We start from the raw sequence: 20263 nt of genomic DNA on the forward strand, positions 1-20263 counted from the left end.
GATTAAGAAGGCCATGCATGATTTGTTGAGGCCATTGCAGGTATAGAGGAATGAAGGTGAAGGCCCCATTTTGTCATCATTCTTGCAGCTGAGAACTGAATTCCCAGAGTAATTTTGCTGTGCCTTGCAATCAAAACAAAGAAGAAAAAACGTTATTGTGAAGAGAAATGCAACATGATTCATGGTGAGATTGTGTTAATGACAAAAACAAGACTACGAAAAAACAAAGTGAGAACACATTTGAGTGTGTGATAGTTTAAGATTTTTGAGTCTCATTCTACCACTATTATAGCAGAATAACGCGTTAGAACTTTTCTGACTAATTCAGTATATTACAGAAAACACTAGGCAATTGCCAATTGCTGTGAGGGACCACTGTTTCAGTGTACCATGATTGCTTTAAGAGATGAATTACATAACTGAGCATATTTAAATTCACTTGGTTTTGGGGTTGCTTCATATTATATTATGCTGTGATGTAAACAAAGGAAAAATGAAGATAAATAAGGGTGTTTCTGTAATTTTGTTTTTGGTCTTACTTTTTATTTTTGTTATTGGTTTTAGCTTTAGAGAGTTAGTCCATGCTATTGTTTTTAATTTTACAGATTTCTATTATTATTTTTATACTTGGCACATTAGGGTTATTGTTTTTATTTCCTCTCCCTGCAGTGTTTAAGGTTTGCGGCAATGATATACAGAATTATAGAGTACGAATATAGTGAGTCATGCCTTTATTTTATAAATTGGCATGAGAGTTTTATGTCCTGAGTGTCTAAGCGAGAAAGGAAAAAATTGAGAGAGTGAAAAAGTGTATTAGAGTGCTAGGGAGAGAGAGAGAGAGAGTGAGTGAGATGACAAAAGTTGCTAATGGTATATCCCCATTGATGAAAAAAATCCAATTATGATAATTGGAATGAATGAACAAATGAAGACTCATCTTGGTTTTTAAGATGTGTGAGATATAGTAGAGAATGAATACTAAGAATTAGTGAAAGATGAAGAACAGATCATGACCCAAGTTGCTGTATTGAATAAAACACGAGTGTCGACGAACAAATCAATTTTGTAGATAGCAAATTGAAAAGATAGCAAAAGATGTATTTTCAAGAGTAACGTGGAAGATCTTGGAGAAAGCGTACAAAAGAGACAACTCTGTTAAGCAAGTCTAACTTCAAACTCTTCGAGACTAGTTTGAAAACTTAAGGATGGAAGAACGAAAATGAGTAGTCGAGTATAACACCCTAATTTTAGATGCCACAAATAAGATATAAAACCTTGTAACATGTGAAAGCTAAAAATTTAAAACATTTTTGACATTGCTTTTCTTAACATTGTTTTTTGTTTTAATCTATTAGATCACTTGCCTAATTAATTATTCCAACTCTTACTCTGTGAACAATTTTAAATAATATACAAAAGGGGGAATAAGTAAAAGTCAATACCTACATTATACCTTTTGTGCATAACATTCTTTTTGCAGTGAATACACATTACTCATTTGCATTTAAAATCTGATGGACAAGAAGGTGATGAGAATGAGGAAAATTCCTAATATCACTAATCCCTTTAGCTAATCACTCACTATAAACATTACATTTAATTTCCTTTTAATGTTCTATTTTGGTTGTGCACTTTATATTCTTTGTTTAAACTTGTTATATGGTTGAACTTATTACCTTGCTATACGGTTGACCTTTTCAACTTGCTATAATTGTTATATTTGCTTTATGAAGTTTTTTATTTTTATTTTTTTCATTTTTTTCATTTTTGCTAATGATCAAAGGGGAGAAAACTTCAATTGCAAAAATACATGTTGGCTATCTTAAGAAAATGGGGAGATTGTTGAAAGGGGGAGCAAACTGATTAATGTTTGATATATTCTTAATAATGTCCCAACTATCTTGAGCAAGTTAGAAACATCATGCTTTAAATGATTATTGAACTAACAAATCTATTAAAATATAGAAATAGACTCAGTTTTAATCTACTATGTTAAAATATAATCAATTAAAAATATAAATAACATGTTTTCTATATAAATGAGTTTGGTCGTGTTAGTGTGAATATGCTATACATAACTCAAATTTGTGAAGAAAGAAAAGCTAGCAAGCTTTCTTAGAGAACAAAGAACCTTAGTACTTGGGAATCAAGAATAGAAGCCTTCAAGCATGGTTGGATGTAATTAAGTGGTGACTTATTTTGGTTTTAGTATGGCGTCCACTCATGAGGTGTATTATGTAAATTTGATCATTGTTGTATGTATTTGCTATGCCGGCAAGAGATGGGAGTGATTATGTGTAACATTATCATAAAGAGTTATCCTTGATTGTTAGATTTAAGATTGTATAAGAGAACTTGTATATCAATATTAAACTCCACATCATTATAGTGAAATTTCTTCCAAACTTGATTAAGAAGACTATATAAACCCAATTAAGTCGAACCAATATAAATTTTTGAGTGATTCTTGTTGTATTTTTTTTACCCATTTTTCACATCTTCGAAAGATTGAAAAAATCCATTAAAAATAGCTATCATACATTGTTTTTTTAAAAAAGCTAAAGATCTTAAACTTTTAATCCAATTCATTCCTTCTTAGTTGAGATCTATTAGATTTAACAATTCTAACAACATATTTATTGTTTAAGTGTTCATCAAGCATTTAAGCATCTTAACTTGCAATGGAGAGAAAATTAGTATTATCTCTTTTTTTTTTCTTACGTCATCTTTTAGGCTTATGACATCAAAGCACTAACTTTTCAAACCTACATTAAATTTCCAATTGTTAATTGCTTAAGCAAGTACTTTTCAATGAAACTTCTATAATAAAAAATCATTTCAACATTCAAGTCATAACTTAAGTGATGAATATTGTCACTTAAATAATCAGTTAATACGTGCAATTATTTGTATGTTCTTCAAGTGACCAATTCGCTGTCAAAATAATAAAACATGTTAAAAATATTTAATTTATGTTCAGCAAATCTCGATCACTCTAATCTGTTTTAACATGTTCTTGTAACCAAATCAATAATTTTATCAACTAACCAATATATATATGTTGTCAACATTTAATTAAAACTAAAATAACACAAGTTGTTTATTTTAAATCACATCTATTTTGTACAATCTAAAATCAACATTAGAATTCGATACTTTGTTATAAAAATAGTCTTTCAATGTAAACATGGACAATTTAAATATATTGTTGTCTTTTGAATGTTTTTGAGAGAGAAATTTTTTTTTGTTATAGTGTGAACATTTGAATTTCAATCATCTAAAATAAATTTCCAGAGACTCAACATTCATGTAAATTAAAATTTTTGATGTTCAAAGTTAATTTTTTTTAGAGATAGCAATTTTTTTGTTTTTGCTGATTTGATATTATTATTATTATTATTATTATTTATTACAGTTTTATTTTGAATAGTCTTTAAAAATTTAATTTTAAACATTTTAAATTTTGGTTATTGAATTGTAAATATTTAAAAGTTATACAAGTATTTTAAGATTTTAAAATAATTTTTAAAATGTAATTGTAATAAAATCCAATTGAATTCAACCAATTCATTCTTAGTTATACTAATTTGATTAGCTTTGATGAAAATTTGCAAACCAGACCATTTTAATTAGTTCAATTTATATTCTGTAAATCCTAACAAAAATGACCTTGTTAACTTTACTAAATATGAACATTATTATTATTAAAATATTAGTTGCATGCAAATATGAAAATATAGTATAATATGCTTCTCCTCCAAAGTAAAATCTTACATTACCAATATTACTTATCGTATACGCAATCTAGAAGTGTTGAAAATAACATATTAACAAATTTCATTTACTTCATCTATTATAATTCTTCAACTTCCTCTCAAAAACGATTCGGAGATGTATATTTTCTCATCTTAGATGCAACAAATATACTGTGATGAACTTAGATTAAATTAAAAATATAAAAAACTATTATATTTTTGTTAACAGAGAATTTTTACATCTATTTTTGTCAACAAATAAACAGCTTAAATTTTTAAAGAAGAAAACAGTTATTGTCATGATGTTAATTAAACCTCATTGTTCGAAAGCATAAAACATAATTAAAGATAAATTAAGGATGATGACATGTACAAATAGCTTAGCTAATAAACCAGCCGGCCAACATCTCTTTGTTGGAAAAAAATAACAACAAAGTTAGACACAGTATTATATATATTACCCATTTTATTTAATATTACTAAAATCGATGTTCAACTTCTCCACTTTTCAAAATGTCTAACAATACATATTCAATTTATTTATAAATAAAAATTAAATAAAAGATAACATATTTTCTTTATAATCAATGTATATAAGTAGAGTCAATCAAAATACTCTCTCACATGTATTATCATTTATAGCTTTTAATTTTGGTGATTCACAGTTTTTTTATGATCTAATATTAATTATTCATCAGTATCTTTGAGAAAAATATTTGTATGTATTACCATAATTATAGGATCTTGATTATATATTCCTACTTATATTTAAACAGTACATTATCAATACAAACTATACAATTCAATACATTTTCTATCTTGGTATCAAAGCTATCAAGCAAACAGTTCTTGATCCATAACCACAATCATCATGTCATCCGTTGTCAATCAGAAAAGTGACATACCTTCTACAATCTTTGTCAAGTTGGACACAGACAATTATCCATTATGGAAATCTCTAGTCTTACCAATGATTAAAGAATGTATACATGATGGCTATATACTAGGGACAATAGAATGTCCAAACCAATTCATTGTTGCGGAGAACACGACAACAAAATTCAATCCTAGCTATGAGGATTGGCAAGCCCAAGATCAAGCCATTCTATATGGCTGATGAATTCTATGTCAATTGACATCACAACTCAATTGCTTCATTGTGAAACATCCAAGCAACTTTGGGATGAAGCTCAAAGTCCTGCTGGTGCACAAACCAGATCCATAATCATCTATCTGAAATCTGAATTTCACAACACACGTAAAGGAAACATGAAGATGGAGCAATATCCTAGCAAGATGAAAAATCTTGTTGACAAGTTAAAGTTGACAGGTTCACCAATCTCTAACTCTAATTTAGTGATTCAAACACTAAATGGTTTGAATTCTAATTACAATCTAGTGGTTGTCAAGTTTTCTGACCAGATTAACATTAGTTGGGTTGAAATGAAAACTCAATTTTTAACCTTTGAAAGCAGATTAGATCAACTCAATAATTTTAGCAGCCTTAACTTGAATGTCTCTACAAACTTTGCTGCCAAGAAGGAGTCCAGAGACAATAAATTTGGATCCCAAGGTGATTGGAGAGACTTTAATTTCAAAGGCACGAGAGGTGGCAGAGGAAGAGGTAGGATGTCAAAACCAATATACCAGGTATGCAGAAGGATTGGTCACACTACTATACAATATTATTATTAATTTGATAAGTCCTATACAGGAAAAACTCAATATGTTGAAAGTGAAAAACAAGGAATACACATGCATTCATAGCTTCACCTTATCAAGGTCAAGATTATGAATGATATTTTGACAATGGAGCCATCAACAAGGTTCTATAAGACTCTCTATTGATCAATAGTTCTAATGATGTACCTTGAGTGTGTTTCTGTTGTTCGTAGGAGAAGATATAACTTCTTATGCATTTTGTACTATTTTAGGCCCTTTAGAGCAATTTAGCCATCTATAAGGTAAGGGAAGCTAAATACATTATTTATACTATTTTAGTACTTTGATAAATATGAATTAGTTTGTTTTAGTTGGATTAAATTGACTAAGCTATGGAATTGAGTAAATGAACTTGTTGAAATTCGGTGTATTATAGTCTGATCGTTTGAACTTGGTTGGAGTATGTGTTGTCTGATATATGAAAAACCTTGTTGTGATCACTTGTAAATGTTACTTGTTTTGGATTGCTTTGACTGGGGAAATTGATGTTATAATTAGTTGGGATCAATGTTGGATTTTGGTATGGTAAAAGGTTAGTGTTATGTTTGGTTTTGGTATAAAATTTGTGGTTTGACAGGTGAAATCCTATGAGAGTAGTTTATTGAATGAAGTTGAGGATAAGAGTTTGTATTTGTATCATTTGGAACTCGGTTAGTCATTTAGTTTACTGAAATTAAGTCTTTAGGATGCTCATTGTTGTTTAGGCTGTGATGAAGTGTTGGTTTGGTCTAATGGACTAAGTTATTGATCAAATAAGCCAATTGATATTCAATCTAAATGTTTAAATATGTTTTATAAACAATCACAAAGATAAGGATATCAAATTGGGTCATTTGGTTAAGACTAGAGTACATTTAGATTAATTTTAGAATTGTTTGTTCTGGTGTGGCAGCATTAAGCTTTGCCAAGTCAAAGAGCCACTAAACTATAAAGCGTTAAGCGTTGTGAAGATAATAAGCTATTTGTGTTCTTAGCACTCAAGAACACTTTAAGTCGCTAAGCGTTGTGAAAATAGTGGGTTCTCTGGCTTGTGGGCGTTGAGCGGTGGACTAAGGTGTTGAACGTCACTTTTCCCTGCAAGTCTAAATGTGGTTTTTCCAGTAATTCGTTGGGCGAGTGATCTTGTTCACTGAGCAAGCCCTGATCTGGTAGCTTTATGATATTTTTTTACACTCTTTGACTTATGTTTGTTTAAGATGTGCTTTATGGATTTTATCTTGTTTATTAGAAATTTAGTGTATGTTAAATGAATTATATATATGGATTTGATATGAAATTGGTTTGTGAGTGTGAAATTATATATGATGCTATAAGAATTTCAAGGAGAAATTCTTAAGATGGTTGTGTATAGTGTATGTATTGATATAGGATGCTTGTGATTAGGGTTATTCTAACGTTATCAATAACTTTCAAATCTCAAGAAGAGAAGGATAATTATGTTGTAGAGAGTAGCAGGAGGTCCTTAGTCTCATGGTCATTTATTGGCCATAGATGTTTGATGGATTAACCTCAGAGTGTGATAGTTGGTGTGGATGAGTTGTTGTTGTTGCACCACCTCCAAGTACATGGCTCCTAGAGTTCGATATCAATATATATATCTGGATGATCAAATCTAGAGGAAAGAATTGTATGTCTTAGGATGTGTTGATTTATTTGTGTTATACGCCTACTTCTATATAAATTTAATATATGATTGTTTTTGGTACGTTGACTTACCATTTTTCTTTGTGTTTGTTTGTCTATTTTTCTTCTTGTTGACTGCAATAATCACCTTAATGGTGAGAGTATAAGAGAATGCCTTTGGTGAATACGTGTTACGAAGAGATGGAGCAAAAATACATAACAAGAAGCTTTGTTGCATTTTTCTCGATTTCTTTTATAAATACCTATTACACTCTTGATCAATATAATTTTTCTTAAAAATTAAAATATTATTTATATATTTTTTGTTATTATAAGTTATATTTGTAATAACATCTATATAATTTCTTTGAATTAACTATTTTATATTATTAAAAATATAATTAATTCTAATAATAAAATATAATGAAAATTATAATGTTACATATTTATACAAAAGTTTAGTATGTATATTAATTTTAATTTATTTGAGAATTTCAATTCATTTTATCTTCCTAAAAATTTCTCCTTCACTATATAGTTATGCGGAAATTATGCTCTTCCTTTCTAATAATTATTATCAACAGAAAAATACATTATTTTTTGTTAACGCTCCAAATTAATATTTTTTTCTTTCCCTTTGTAATAATTTGTCAAACATCATATTCAAGTACTTAACCAACCAAACACACAAAAAAGTATGTGTTTCACCCAATACTATGCTTAAAAATTAAAGTTTAAGTCAGATTAAGTATTTTTATCTTATTTTCCTTTTTTGAAATATTTTATAATAAATTTGTGACGAAATTTTTCATACATAATATCTCAAATATATAATGATTAATTCTAATAATCTTATTCGATAAACTTGAAATTAAAATATAAAATATAAATTATTGATAACGACATTTGATTATAATACTCTTTTAATCACTCAATCAAATAAAAAATTTGTTTGAGTATTCATAAGAAGAAAAAATGAGAAATAATTAATTCAACTTTTACACATTATAGTAACATATAAAGTTAATGCAATCCAAATAAGCACATTTTCATATAATCTTCTGAATTGGTTAAAAAACATATTACCTAATAAAATTTGTCAAAAAATGTTAACCTGTTTTAGATACACGTGTAAAATGATCTTTTTAATCTTTCTCATATTTTGAATTTAAGCTGGATCTTTTTTATGGAAGCAGTTTTCTATTTTCAATTATTATTGATTAAATCACTTCATACCCATAAATTTATTTTCTAGAAAATTTAAATTTTCCCAATAGTTTTCATTCTTTTAAATATTTTGATTTGGTCTTGTATAATTTTTTCTTTGCTTTTGGTCTCTTTGGAATTAAAATCTTTGCTTTTTATTCACAATATTGCATGATATTAATTATTTATTTATATACTCCAAAATATCCATTAACCCTTTCAAGTAACCCAACTAGTAATATTGACGTAATATAGTGTTTAAGAAAGTAAAATAAGAATTAAGGATTAAATATAGTGATTTAAAATTTTAGAGGGATGACATTTAAATTAAATATTTCATAAGAACTAAAATCAAAATGTAAAATATTTATACTAAAAACTTTGATTTCAAATTTTATAGAAATGAAAAGAAAATAGAAACCGAAACTAAAACTCATTAGTTTATAGATGATTAAAAATATATTTAACTTTTTTATTAATAATTTTACTTACTAATTATTAAATTCATTTTATATTTTAAAAATATTGCATATATGTAATTTTAATTTAATACTTTTATTTATTAAGTAGGAGTCTAACTTATAAGATTTCTATATAATACTATCTGAGCTCTCCTTTATACCTCTTTTATTAATAAAAAATGGCAAAACTCTTAGATAAGGAATTCACACCATGCAAATAAATAAAAGAAAGAGGGGGTACTCCCTCCACCTCCACATATTGTTCCATGCACCTTCACATTCCCGTTTTGCCCTGCAGATAAATTTTTTATTTTCTTTTACCTATATCTCTTTAGCCTTTAAATGGATCTTGACTTCCGTAATCAAGATCAGTTAAACAACACTTCTCCCACATCTATTCAAGCCAATTTGTTTTATTTTTTAACAATTTTTTTATACATCAAAAATATTATAAAAATTATTAAATTATGTAAAATGGTTGGTAAAAAAAATTGTTTTCAAGCGATCCTCATTGTAAAATCGTTTACACTCTCAACACAAAAATCACATTTTCTTCTTTTTCACTGTGTTATTTCTCCTTCACTGGTATTGTTTTGTTTGTGTTTTTTGTTGGTACTCTGGTTCTGTGTTTGGAGGTAGGAGCTTCTTCGAAGTGGTGGAAGAAGGTGGTCTAGCGGTAGTGGTGCTAGTGAAAGAAAAGGTTCGGTGGTTATAGAGCTGCATCAGGCGAAGGTTTGTCAAAGAAGATGCAAAAGGAAGATGGAGAACTCTTTAACGGATATAAACATCCGTTAACGGATATCAAAAGAAAAAGTGAAGAAAACCAACCTAGATACCGAAACGAAGAACTCCACTTTACTTCACGGATGCTTCTCCACACCACCACTCAACGATCAATGGAAATAGTGAAACTGAAATGCAAAGGAAGAAAAAATGGGGAAGAGAAATGAAAACAAAAAACAAAAGTGAAAGGGGAGGAAGAAGAAGGGAGAAAACGGAAATGGGAAAAAGATCCGTGAAAGAGAGAGAAGTGGGGGTGGGGGTGCATTGGCTGTGTGACTGTGCAAATAACAGAGGGTAGAATTAGGATTTAAAAAAAATCTAAATGGTAAAAGTAAAAACATTTTAACTTAAGGCTATTTTCGTAAATAAAAGAATTTGGGGGAGGTGGTGGGAGAAGGAGTGGAGGTGTAGAGAGGAGCGTCCTAAAAGAAAAGGGCCTAAGCTGGTCCATTCTAACATTTTGGGCTTCCTTTGACACCTGGGCCTATTACTTATTCCTGTTTTTCCTTCTGCTGCTTTTTCCTGCACTTCCATAATTTCATCACGCACTTTGTACATCTGAAAAAACAAAATCAATTTCACCCTTTAATGTAAGGTTTTTATTTTGAATTTTGTGATGTAAAATTTGAAATACAAAATTTATATTTAAGTTGTATATTTCAAAACACAAAATCAAAACTATACTTCGAATTTCGTATTGTACTGATGCCTTATAAATCCGTTTATAAGTATTGATGGTTTAATTAAAATTAAAATCTGTGTTTATGAAGGTTGTCGGACTCTAAGTGAAGATGTTGAAGAAGGTATCTGTCAGGTTTTTGCTCATATGTGGTTGGAGTCTGAACTTAGCTCTGCATCAAGGAGCAATTCCATATCAGTTTTGTATCGTATGATCCTACGGAAAGGGACAAAGGTCGACCGGATAAGATCACGGATAGGGATTGATCGGTCTAAATGTAAATATTATTAAACATCATCCCATCAAGATTATTAGTAAGCTTTACTTATTTGACAATGAAACCATGATTAAAAGTTCATTAATTATAAGTTTATATCCAAATTTATAATATAAGTCAAAAGTAAAAATAAAAAAATAGGTGATTATATTTAGAGCAATGATACTTTACTAGAGGATCCGTTGGACGGATTAAGGGCAACAATTAGGTCGGACGATCATAAACGGTAAGTATAGTGCCATGGTGTATTGAAGGATCCGTCCCTGAATGACCATAAGCGGTAAGTTCAAATAGGATAAAACGATGATTATAGGTGATTGAGTCTTGATTAAAGTCTCGTTAATCCAAAGTCCATAATCAAAGCTATAAATAGAGGTTAAAGGTAAGAGGTAGACACACTCATTAATTGCGCATGTATTACAACACTCAGATTACCGATCGGATAATTATTGACTTTGTATGGGAGAACCTTTGACAAGTATCCTTTCGGCCGGTGAACCAAAGAGTGAAGGATGAAGCTTAGAGGAAATTGTGCAAGACTTAAGTGACTCGACCCTATACTGAAAGAGATACCATGACACACTTTTACATTCATTTAACATATATTATAAGAATAAAATGATTATAAAAAATATAAAATTTTGTATTTTTTTCAAGAAAAAAGAAAGTAAAAACAAAAAATAATGTCAAATAAATATAAAAAAGTTATCTATATGAAAGAATCATTTTTGTTATATTTACTGCGATTTTACTATAACTCCAACTTGGATTGATTAATGAGAGTCCGAATGTTTATAAATGGTATTCGTTGGAGATTGGACATTGGAACTAAAGAAGAAATTTGACATTCTCGTCCCTATATCCGAAACAAGCTTCATCCTCATTTGCATCATACACATCTAAAAAGGGTAAAATACCTGAGTTTGAGAGGAAGCTTGGGGAGTTCATCAAACACCAGATTGAGTCAGAAATTTCCCCTGTTTATGGAGATGGGTTTAGGGCAGGTCAAAAAGCACTACGTAAATTTATCACACTGCTACTTTTTGGCATAGACTCCTAACCTCTGCTATCTCCGAAAACTAACAATAAAGAACACTTTCCTCACAATACCTATATTCAACTATCTTTTTGTTTACTAGTTACGTTTTATTCAATTAATAAGAAATCAGGTGGCCACCATGGAAAGGAATAACGATTGGTAAAAACAGATCCTAGAGGACTAAGTAATGTCTGTTTAAATGAATCAATTTAAAATTTTACATGAAATACGTATAATATATTCAAATTAATTACAAAAGTAATGGAATTCTACATTCCATCTCAGCTAGCCAAAGTATATTTTCACATCTCCATGCTTAGACTATTGTTGATGCTGGGACTATTGTTGATGCTAAGTGGTAATATTTGGTCCATATAACTTACATATATTTTCAATAAGCTAGAGACTACCTCTACCATGCTTGGCCTCTCTTCTGGTTGTTGAATCAAGCAGGTTAGACCTAATTTAATTAGCTGGAGAGCACACACTTTCTCATTGTTTCCAGTGAAGCTAGGATCAACGAACANACTCACCTTCTCTTCTTCATTCTCTTTTCCAATGAAGTTTACTATGACTACATGAAGCATTGCTTCTCTCTCTTCTGGTATAGTAACAAAATCTTCACTTGTGATCAATTCCAACAGTACCACTCCNAAAGCATAAACGTCCATTTTGGTGGTCACTATCCCTGCCTCCAGATACTCTGGAGAAATATAACCCCTCTCCATATCTGACAAGGNACAACCGGAAGTTATTTTCCTTTCTGATTCTTCTGCTTGTGCGAAATTTGCTATCTTGGCTCTTAGATCTTTGTTTAGAAGAATGTTTCCACAATTTATGTTCCTGTGCACATAGGAAGGTTCCGTGAAGTTGTGAAGATACTGAAGACCATTTGCAATATCCAGAGCAATCAAAATCCTCTTTGCCAAAATCTGGTGCTCTGTAGTCCTGTTTTTGCTTAGCCATTCTCTCAAAGAGCCATTTTCCATATACTCATAAACAAGATAAGAACAAGCATCGTTTTCACAGTAACCCTNCAGCTTTATCAGGTTGAAATGATTGATTCTTTTCAGCAAATTCACTTCCTTGGCTGCATCTCCTCTCATTTTTTTAACAGCCAATATGTTCTTCTCTTCACCAAATACCCCACGAAACACTGAACCTTTAATTCTATTCTTTGAACTAAAATTTTCTGTGGCCTCCTGTACTTCCTCAAACTCATAAACTTTAGAGTGATGCTCAATGATTGCTATCTCACCACGGATATCATCTGAAGATAAGCTCTTTGCTTTCTCACCTTCTTCACCTCTCTTAACGAACCTTGCAGATCTCTTTCTGAACAGAAAACCCCCATAAAGGACAACACACAGAACCACAATGGAACCCCCTGTGGTGGCAATAGCAGTGTAGAATTTCCCCTTTGACTTGCACTTCATGGAGCTGCAAATAAGAGAAGGTGACATATCTGGTGGATCACTAACAACTTTGGTCATCGAACTCAGAGGTTCATTTGGCAAAGGAATAAGAACAGTTGTGAAGGGAAAAAGAGTTTCTGTTGGTGTGTTAAAACCATTAGCATCAACCAAATTACCTGCTGCTACATTGAATCTTGTAGCAATACTTGTAATGTTATCATGCCAGTTCACTGAGTATGTCAGCAAATACTTGGTGCCGTTTGTGACCTGATGCATTGTTGGACAAGCACATCTGAGTGGCACGTGCAACTCCATGCCAGGATGCAAATCAAATTCCCCATATGGATTAGCACGCATGAGCGAATCACAAGTGGTCAAACCCTGAAAAGTATCATTTGCCACTGAGAAATCTGTTGATGATTGCCCCGATACATATTCAGTTTCAGCTTGGTAATAGTCCCTACTTAAACAAGAACAGTTNAGAGGGACAATCACTTCTTTCCCAGTTGGGAACTCTGTGAGCACAGTTACATCATTGATTCTTGCAAGCTCTTCTGGGTTTGATGANGTGAGGTTGGAAACTGTGAGTATGGTGTTAAAAGGAGGNCTTGATTTGAAGATTAAGAAGGCCATGCATGATTTGTTGAGGCCATTGCAGGTATAGAGGAATGAAGGTGAAGGCCCCATTTTGTCATCATTCTTGCAGCTGAGAANTGAATTCCCAGAGTAATTTTGCTGTGCCTTGCCATCAAAACAAAGAAGAAACAACATTGTTGTGAAGAGAAATGCAACATGATTCATGGTGAGATTGTGTTAAAGACAAAAACAAAGTGAGAACACATTTGAGTGTGTGATAATTTAAGATGTTTGAGTCTCATTCTACCACTATTATAGCAGAATAACGCGTAAGAATTTTGCTGACTAATTCAGTATAATACAGAAAACAATAGGCAATTGCCAAATGCTGTCTGGGACCACTGTTTCTGTGTACCATGATTGCTTTAAGAGATGAATTACATTACGGTGGTCATATTTAAAAATTGACTTGGTTTTGGGGTTGCTTCATATTATATTGTGCTGTGATGTAAACTAAGGAAAAAATGAAGATAAAGAAGGATGTGGATTATTTTAATCATTGAGAGAATGAACCAATGTATAAAAATATACAGCAACTTGAATAAGTTGGTTCAAGATTTTGTCCTTGTATTTTCGTTCTCGAACTGATGCTGGCACGGTTTATCTTACTAATTAGATCGTGTTTTGTACATTTTCAAGATCTTCTTTTTAATTACATATATCTTTAATTGTTTCACTGTTCTGCTATTTAGAAAAATGACAATTTTATAACCATTTTATTCTTATACGGTTTCGGTTGGATTTTGAATTGTTCTGGGATTGGTCGTCTTTTTTTACTTTGTTTTCATCTAATTGTCCACTCCTCTCCACATTCAAGTCTGATATGTTTTATGAAAAGATATTTGTTTTATTAGAATAGATCCATGTTAGAAAATGATGTCTTTACCTGGACATCAATTGTATATTTATAGGACTTGTGACAATCAAATCCCTTAATTAATCATTAATACAGTATGCTTTTAGACAATCAAATCCAATAATATATTTGTAAAACGTAAAATAATCTAACCATTAATACCTGCTAATATATTTGTTAACTGCTCATGAATGATCATTAACTCGGATCGATATATTTCATACAATACATATATTATACTATATGTTAAATGAATATAAAAATGTGTGATTCTACCATTACTCTATTACTTATACGGTGTCAAAGTGGATTCCTAAGTCTACAAATTTCCTTCAATAACCAATCATGTAAGACTACTAATTCCACAACAAAATCCTAAGATAAAACACAAACAAAACAATAAGAGTAAAATAAATTATTTAAATAAAACATGTACGAAGACTATTCAAATTATCAATAACGTACATATAATGATTGAATGCTTTTGAAAAACTCATATTAAGTTGAGATTTAGATAGATACTGGTAACGCTTATTATAATAATTTTTTCAGTCTTATAACTTAGCTTTTGTTGGTATATATGTCATCCAATAACTTCTTACAACAACTTATTTCTTACACATTTCATCAAGTATAGGTGACACTTCCTCTTCAACTAAATGACATAAATCTCGATAGGCTTTTACTATCTTATGTTTTTGTTATATGACTAAGTCTATTGGCAAAAGTTTACATTATGATTAGCTTTGATGAAAATTTGCAAACCAGACCATTTTAATTAGTTCAATTTATATTCTGTAAATCCTAACTAAAATGACCTTCTTAACTTTACTAAATATGAACATTATTATTATTATTATTATTAAAATATTAGGTGCATGCAAATATGAAAATATAGTATAATATGCTTCTCCTCCAAAGTCAAATATTACATTACCAATATTACTTATCGTATACGCAATCTTAAAATGTTGAAAATAACATTTTAACACACTTCATTTACTTCATATATTCTAATTCTTCAACTTCCTCTCATAATCTATTCGGAGATGCAAACAAATATACTCTGATGAACTTAGATTAAATTAAAAATATATAAAAAAAAGTATTATAGTTTTCTTAACAGAGAATTTTTACATCTATTTTTTGTCAACAAATAAACCTCTTAAACAATTATTATCATGATGTTAATTAAACCTTGATTTCTAATGCATAAAACATAATTAAAGATAAATTAAGGATGACGACATATACAAATAGCCTTAGCTAATACACCAGCCGGCCAGCATCTCTTTGTTGAAAATAAAACTACAACAAAGTCAGACAATGAATTATATATACCAACATTTTATTTAATATTGCTAAATAATCGATATTCAACTTCTCCACTTTTCAAAATGTCTAAGAATATACTTTCAATTTATTTATAAATAAAAAGTTAAATAAAAGGTAAAATATTTTTTAATATTTTCCAAGTTGTCATGAACATATATATATATATATATATATATATATATATATATATGCACTTTACCTTTCGAAGTTAAATGGAAAATATACTTCTACAAAAGTTTAGTGTGTAATTTATTTGAGAATTTCAATTCATTTTATCTTCCTAGAAATTTTCTCCTTCTCCAATTAGTTATACGGAAATTATGCTCTTCATTCGTAATAATTATTATCAAAAAACAGAAAAATACACAACGTACGATAAGCAGTTTTCTATTTTCTATTATTATTTATTAAATCACCTCATACCCATAAATTTATTTTCTAGAAAATTTAAACTCTCCCAATATTTTTTATTCTTTTAAATATTTTGATTTCGTCTTGTATAATTTTTTCTTTGCTTTTGGTCTCTTTGAAATTGGAAATCAATGCTTTTTATTCATAATATTGCATGATATTAATTATATACTCCAAAATATCAATTAACCCTTTCAAGTAACCCAACTAGTATTTTTGACGTAATATAGTGTTTAAGAAAGAAAAATAAGTATTAAGGGTTAAATATAGTGATTTAAAATTTTAAAGGGATGACATTTAAATTAAATATTTCATAAGAACTAATACCAAAATGTAAAATATGTAGACTAAAAACTTTGATTTCAAATTTTATAGAAATGAAAAGAAAATATGAACCGAAATCAAAACTCATTAGTTTTTACATGATTAAAAATATATTTAACCTTTTTTATTAATAATTTTATATACTAATTATTGAATTCATTTTATATTTTAAAAATATTGAATATATCTAATTTTAATTTAATACTTTTATTTATTAAGTAGTATTCTAATTTATAAGATTTCTATATAATACTATCTGAGCTCTCCTTTATCCCTTTTTTATTCATAAAAAATTGCAAAACTCTTAGATAAGGAATTCACACAATGCAAATAAATAAAAGAAAAGGGCTTATTTTGGTCTATTATGACATTTTGGGCTTCCTTTAACACCTGGGCCTATTACTCATTCCTGTTTTCTTTCATAATCTCATCATCCACTTTGTACACTTGAAGAAAAATTCAATTTCACTAAAGGTTTTTATTTTGAATTTTGAAATGTAAAATTTCAAATACAAAATTTATATTTTAAGTTGTACATTTCAAAACACAAAATGAAAAATACATTTTGAATTTCAAATTATATAATTTGTGATCTCTTATAAATCAATTTATAAGTATTATTTATTTAATTAAAATTAAAACACTGTAATATTTTTAAATATTTGTATATTAAAAGATGTAAGTTATATAAAAGTTTGTATTGAAGTTTCTTTTTATAAAATCATAATTTATCTATAATCAAATTTTTAGAATTATCTTTACATTTTCTTTAGTTTATCTCATTCGTTTTTCATGTTCTTAAAAATCAAGAATTATAGTTGTGATTTTTATGAGGACTCTACGTAACAATCTTATCAAAGAGTCGAACCTAATAAGTCTTGATTTTACTTTTTTAAGTTTTGAACCTTAAAGTTTCATGTGACTCAAGGTTATTCTTGGTGACTTTTTATTGCTATCTAATCTTAATGGTAGGCTTAGAACTTCTTGTTTGAGAGAAACATATTTGGATAATGTGAGAGAAGTTAATCTTAACTATTCCATTGTTTGAATTCCAATTAATTTGTTGTATGATTATTGAAACGTGATTGTATATAACACATTTTACATGTTGATGGTTGATATATTTGAAATGAGATGTATGAACTTCAACGTAGGTTATATGTGAATTTTAGGTAAGATAGTGTGTCACGTTATGTATTGTTGGATTTCAATGAGTAATGGAATTATGAATTTGATGATGCTAATTAGAATAAATGATTGTCAATTGTGGTCTTCTTGTAATTTATATGACTTGTATGAAACATGAGATGCATATTTGGTATGGATTGCAATTCCAAATTTTAAGATTATTTTGTCTACATTATGTAGACTCATTGGGTGAGTCCTATTCTCACTATATCACTATTAAAATCGAGTTTGATAAAGAATCGAAAGATATCACTATTAAAATCGAGTTTGATAAAGAATCGAAAGAGGCTTATTCACTGAGCTAGAAGATTCTTGTTAAGTGAACACCAAACTCGAGTTTGGTAGAGAGTCAGGAAAAGAAGACTCACTGAGCGAGAGAGCCTCTAAAGGTTGCTTACTAATCGATGGTATGATTTTGCTAAGCGAGTTTATATAACTTAATGATATTAATTAAGGAGAAAATTACAAGGAGGTATATTATGTGATGAAAGGAAACGATTTAAGAGAGTGTTACAAGACCAATGAGATGTTATTTAATGATTGAATGTGGTAATTAAATTAATATTCATATCATCTCTAAGAAGGAAGGATGTGACATGTAAGTCTAGTGTTATGCATTTACTAAAGATACTCATTGAAAATTATCTTATATTCTACTAAACTCTAATATTCAAATATAACGAAGAAGAAATAAGATTCCTACAAATGACCTTAAGGTAATATATTCTATTTCTTTTAAATAACTTACATTATCATAAGAGAGATTATGTACCATTATTCAAATGGTAACACTAAGAATTTTATTTTATATGATAAAACAAAATTTATAAATTTACGTATATACACAAATCCATATACATCATATGTAATCCTTAAAAATTTTAAATAATATAATATACATTATTCATTTAACTTAAATTTCACTCACTGATACGTTACATACTTAGGTAATAAAAAAGAATAAATGAATATGAAGTTAAACATCAAATTGTAATGTAATATTCTAAAATTTATAAATGTAACGATGAAAATGTAAAGTTTATAAATTGAAATTGAAAGAAATGTGAATCAGAAATAAAATTTAAAAAAAAATGTAATTTAGAAAGAAGATTTTTTCCCCCAAAGCTAGTGAGGAATTTCAATGTTCATGGGAATTGATTCTCCATTCAATTTTCCATATGCTTTCTGCCATTTTGTAAAGTAGCACAGCAATCTATACCAGTTTCTTGGAGTGAAGAGGTAACAACCAATTAGATCAAGTTTTATCCCATTTTCTATCATAACCCTACTTAATAAAAAATATTAATTATTAGAAAACTATTATTTTTAAGAGAAGAGGTCAATTTAGTAACGGTTGTACCATTATTTATTTATTTTTTTTGTGACAGAAGATCTTCCATGATTATAACTTTAATAATATATATTAATTAATCTTTCAAGATCTTTGTTATAAAATGCAGTCACTATCTTGAATTAACCATGCGTAAAATAATAAATAAAGTTGTTGTCGTGTTGCGAGGAAAATTCATGGAAGTTCGGAATTAAAACGACATCATCAACTCTTAATTAAAAACAGTGAGGCATTAAGATTGTCGTTTAATTAAAACTACTTTAATTGGGTGATTAAATTAAACCCATTGATTAATTTGTTGGCTATACGCGTACTATTACTGTTAATGTGAGTGATATATATATGTCTTTACTTCAATGAATTAAAGAGAAATATTCCCAAACAATAATTGTGTATGCTCATTACCCTAATTATAATCCAACTCATCAACCTTGATTTCATCTTTAGCAAACTAATTTTTGTGAAGAAATTATTTTTCATAAATAAATGGATAAGAATTCACTTTGTAGTAGCTATGTATAAATTCTAGTTAGATATGAAAAATCTTTATAAAATAGTAATTGTATTATTTATAGATTAAAATTATATCAAAGTATATGATATATAAAAAGTAGCTTAACTTGAACATTTATTAGGATAAAAACTAAACTATTTTTTACGAAAAAAATTATTGCTCACAAATAAATGGACAAGAATTCATTTTATAGTAGATAGGTGTAAATTGTAGTTAGATTTGATTTTTTTATAAAGTATTAATTTGTATTATCTATGTCTATATATAAAGGGAATTGGTGTCCATATTTTTTTTAAATTTAATTTTTAAATTAAAATAATTATTTTATTATTTTATTATTTTTTAAAATATAATCGTTTTTTTTAAATTTAAATGTTTTTTTTAATTTAATCATTTTTAATTATAAAAGTATTTATAAAATAAATAAAAAATATTTACAATAAAATTATAAAAATTATTTATATGTAATTTCATAATTATAGTAATAATAATTTTATTATTTTTAATATTGTATTACATATATTTGAGTACATCTTGGCTATTTAGACTTAGATGTCTCGACCTAAGTATATTCAACAAGAACAAAATCATATCGATCAAGTCATTAATGTTAGTTAAATGTGATTAAGTTACGATGAAGGTTAAATTGTATATATTAATCAAGGTTGACTAAGGTAATTAGTCACAT

General features: G+C 28.7%; 1 protein-coding gene across 1 annotated transcript in view; it reads right to left on the minus strand.

The window, feature by feature from the left end:
• The window catches only part of LOC106763778 (lysM domain receptor-like kinase 4), a 15473-nt gene extending 1672 nt beyond the window's left edge, over positions 1–13801 (minus strand). Inside the window, exon 1 of the mRNA XM_014647934.2 lies at positions 12011–13801. Within this exon, the coding sequence (XP_014503420.2) occupies positions 12011–13761 (1751 nt within the window). The 5' untranslated portion in view covers positions 13762–13801. The remainder of the gene's footprint in view (positions 1–12010) is intronic.
• Positions 13802–20263: the final 6462 nt, after the last annotated feature.

Source organism: Vigna radiata, chromosome 6 (assembly GCF_000741045.1).
Source record: "Vigna radiata var. radiata cultivar VC1973A chromosome 6, Vradiata_ver6, whole genome shotgun sequence".
In the NCBI taxonomy this organism is placed as follows: Eukaryota; Viridiplantae; Streptophyta; class Magnoliopsida; order Fabales; family Fabaceae; genus Vigna; species Vigna radiata.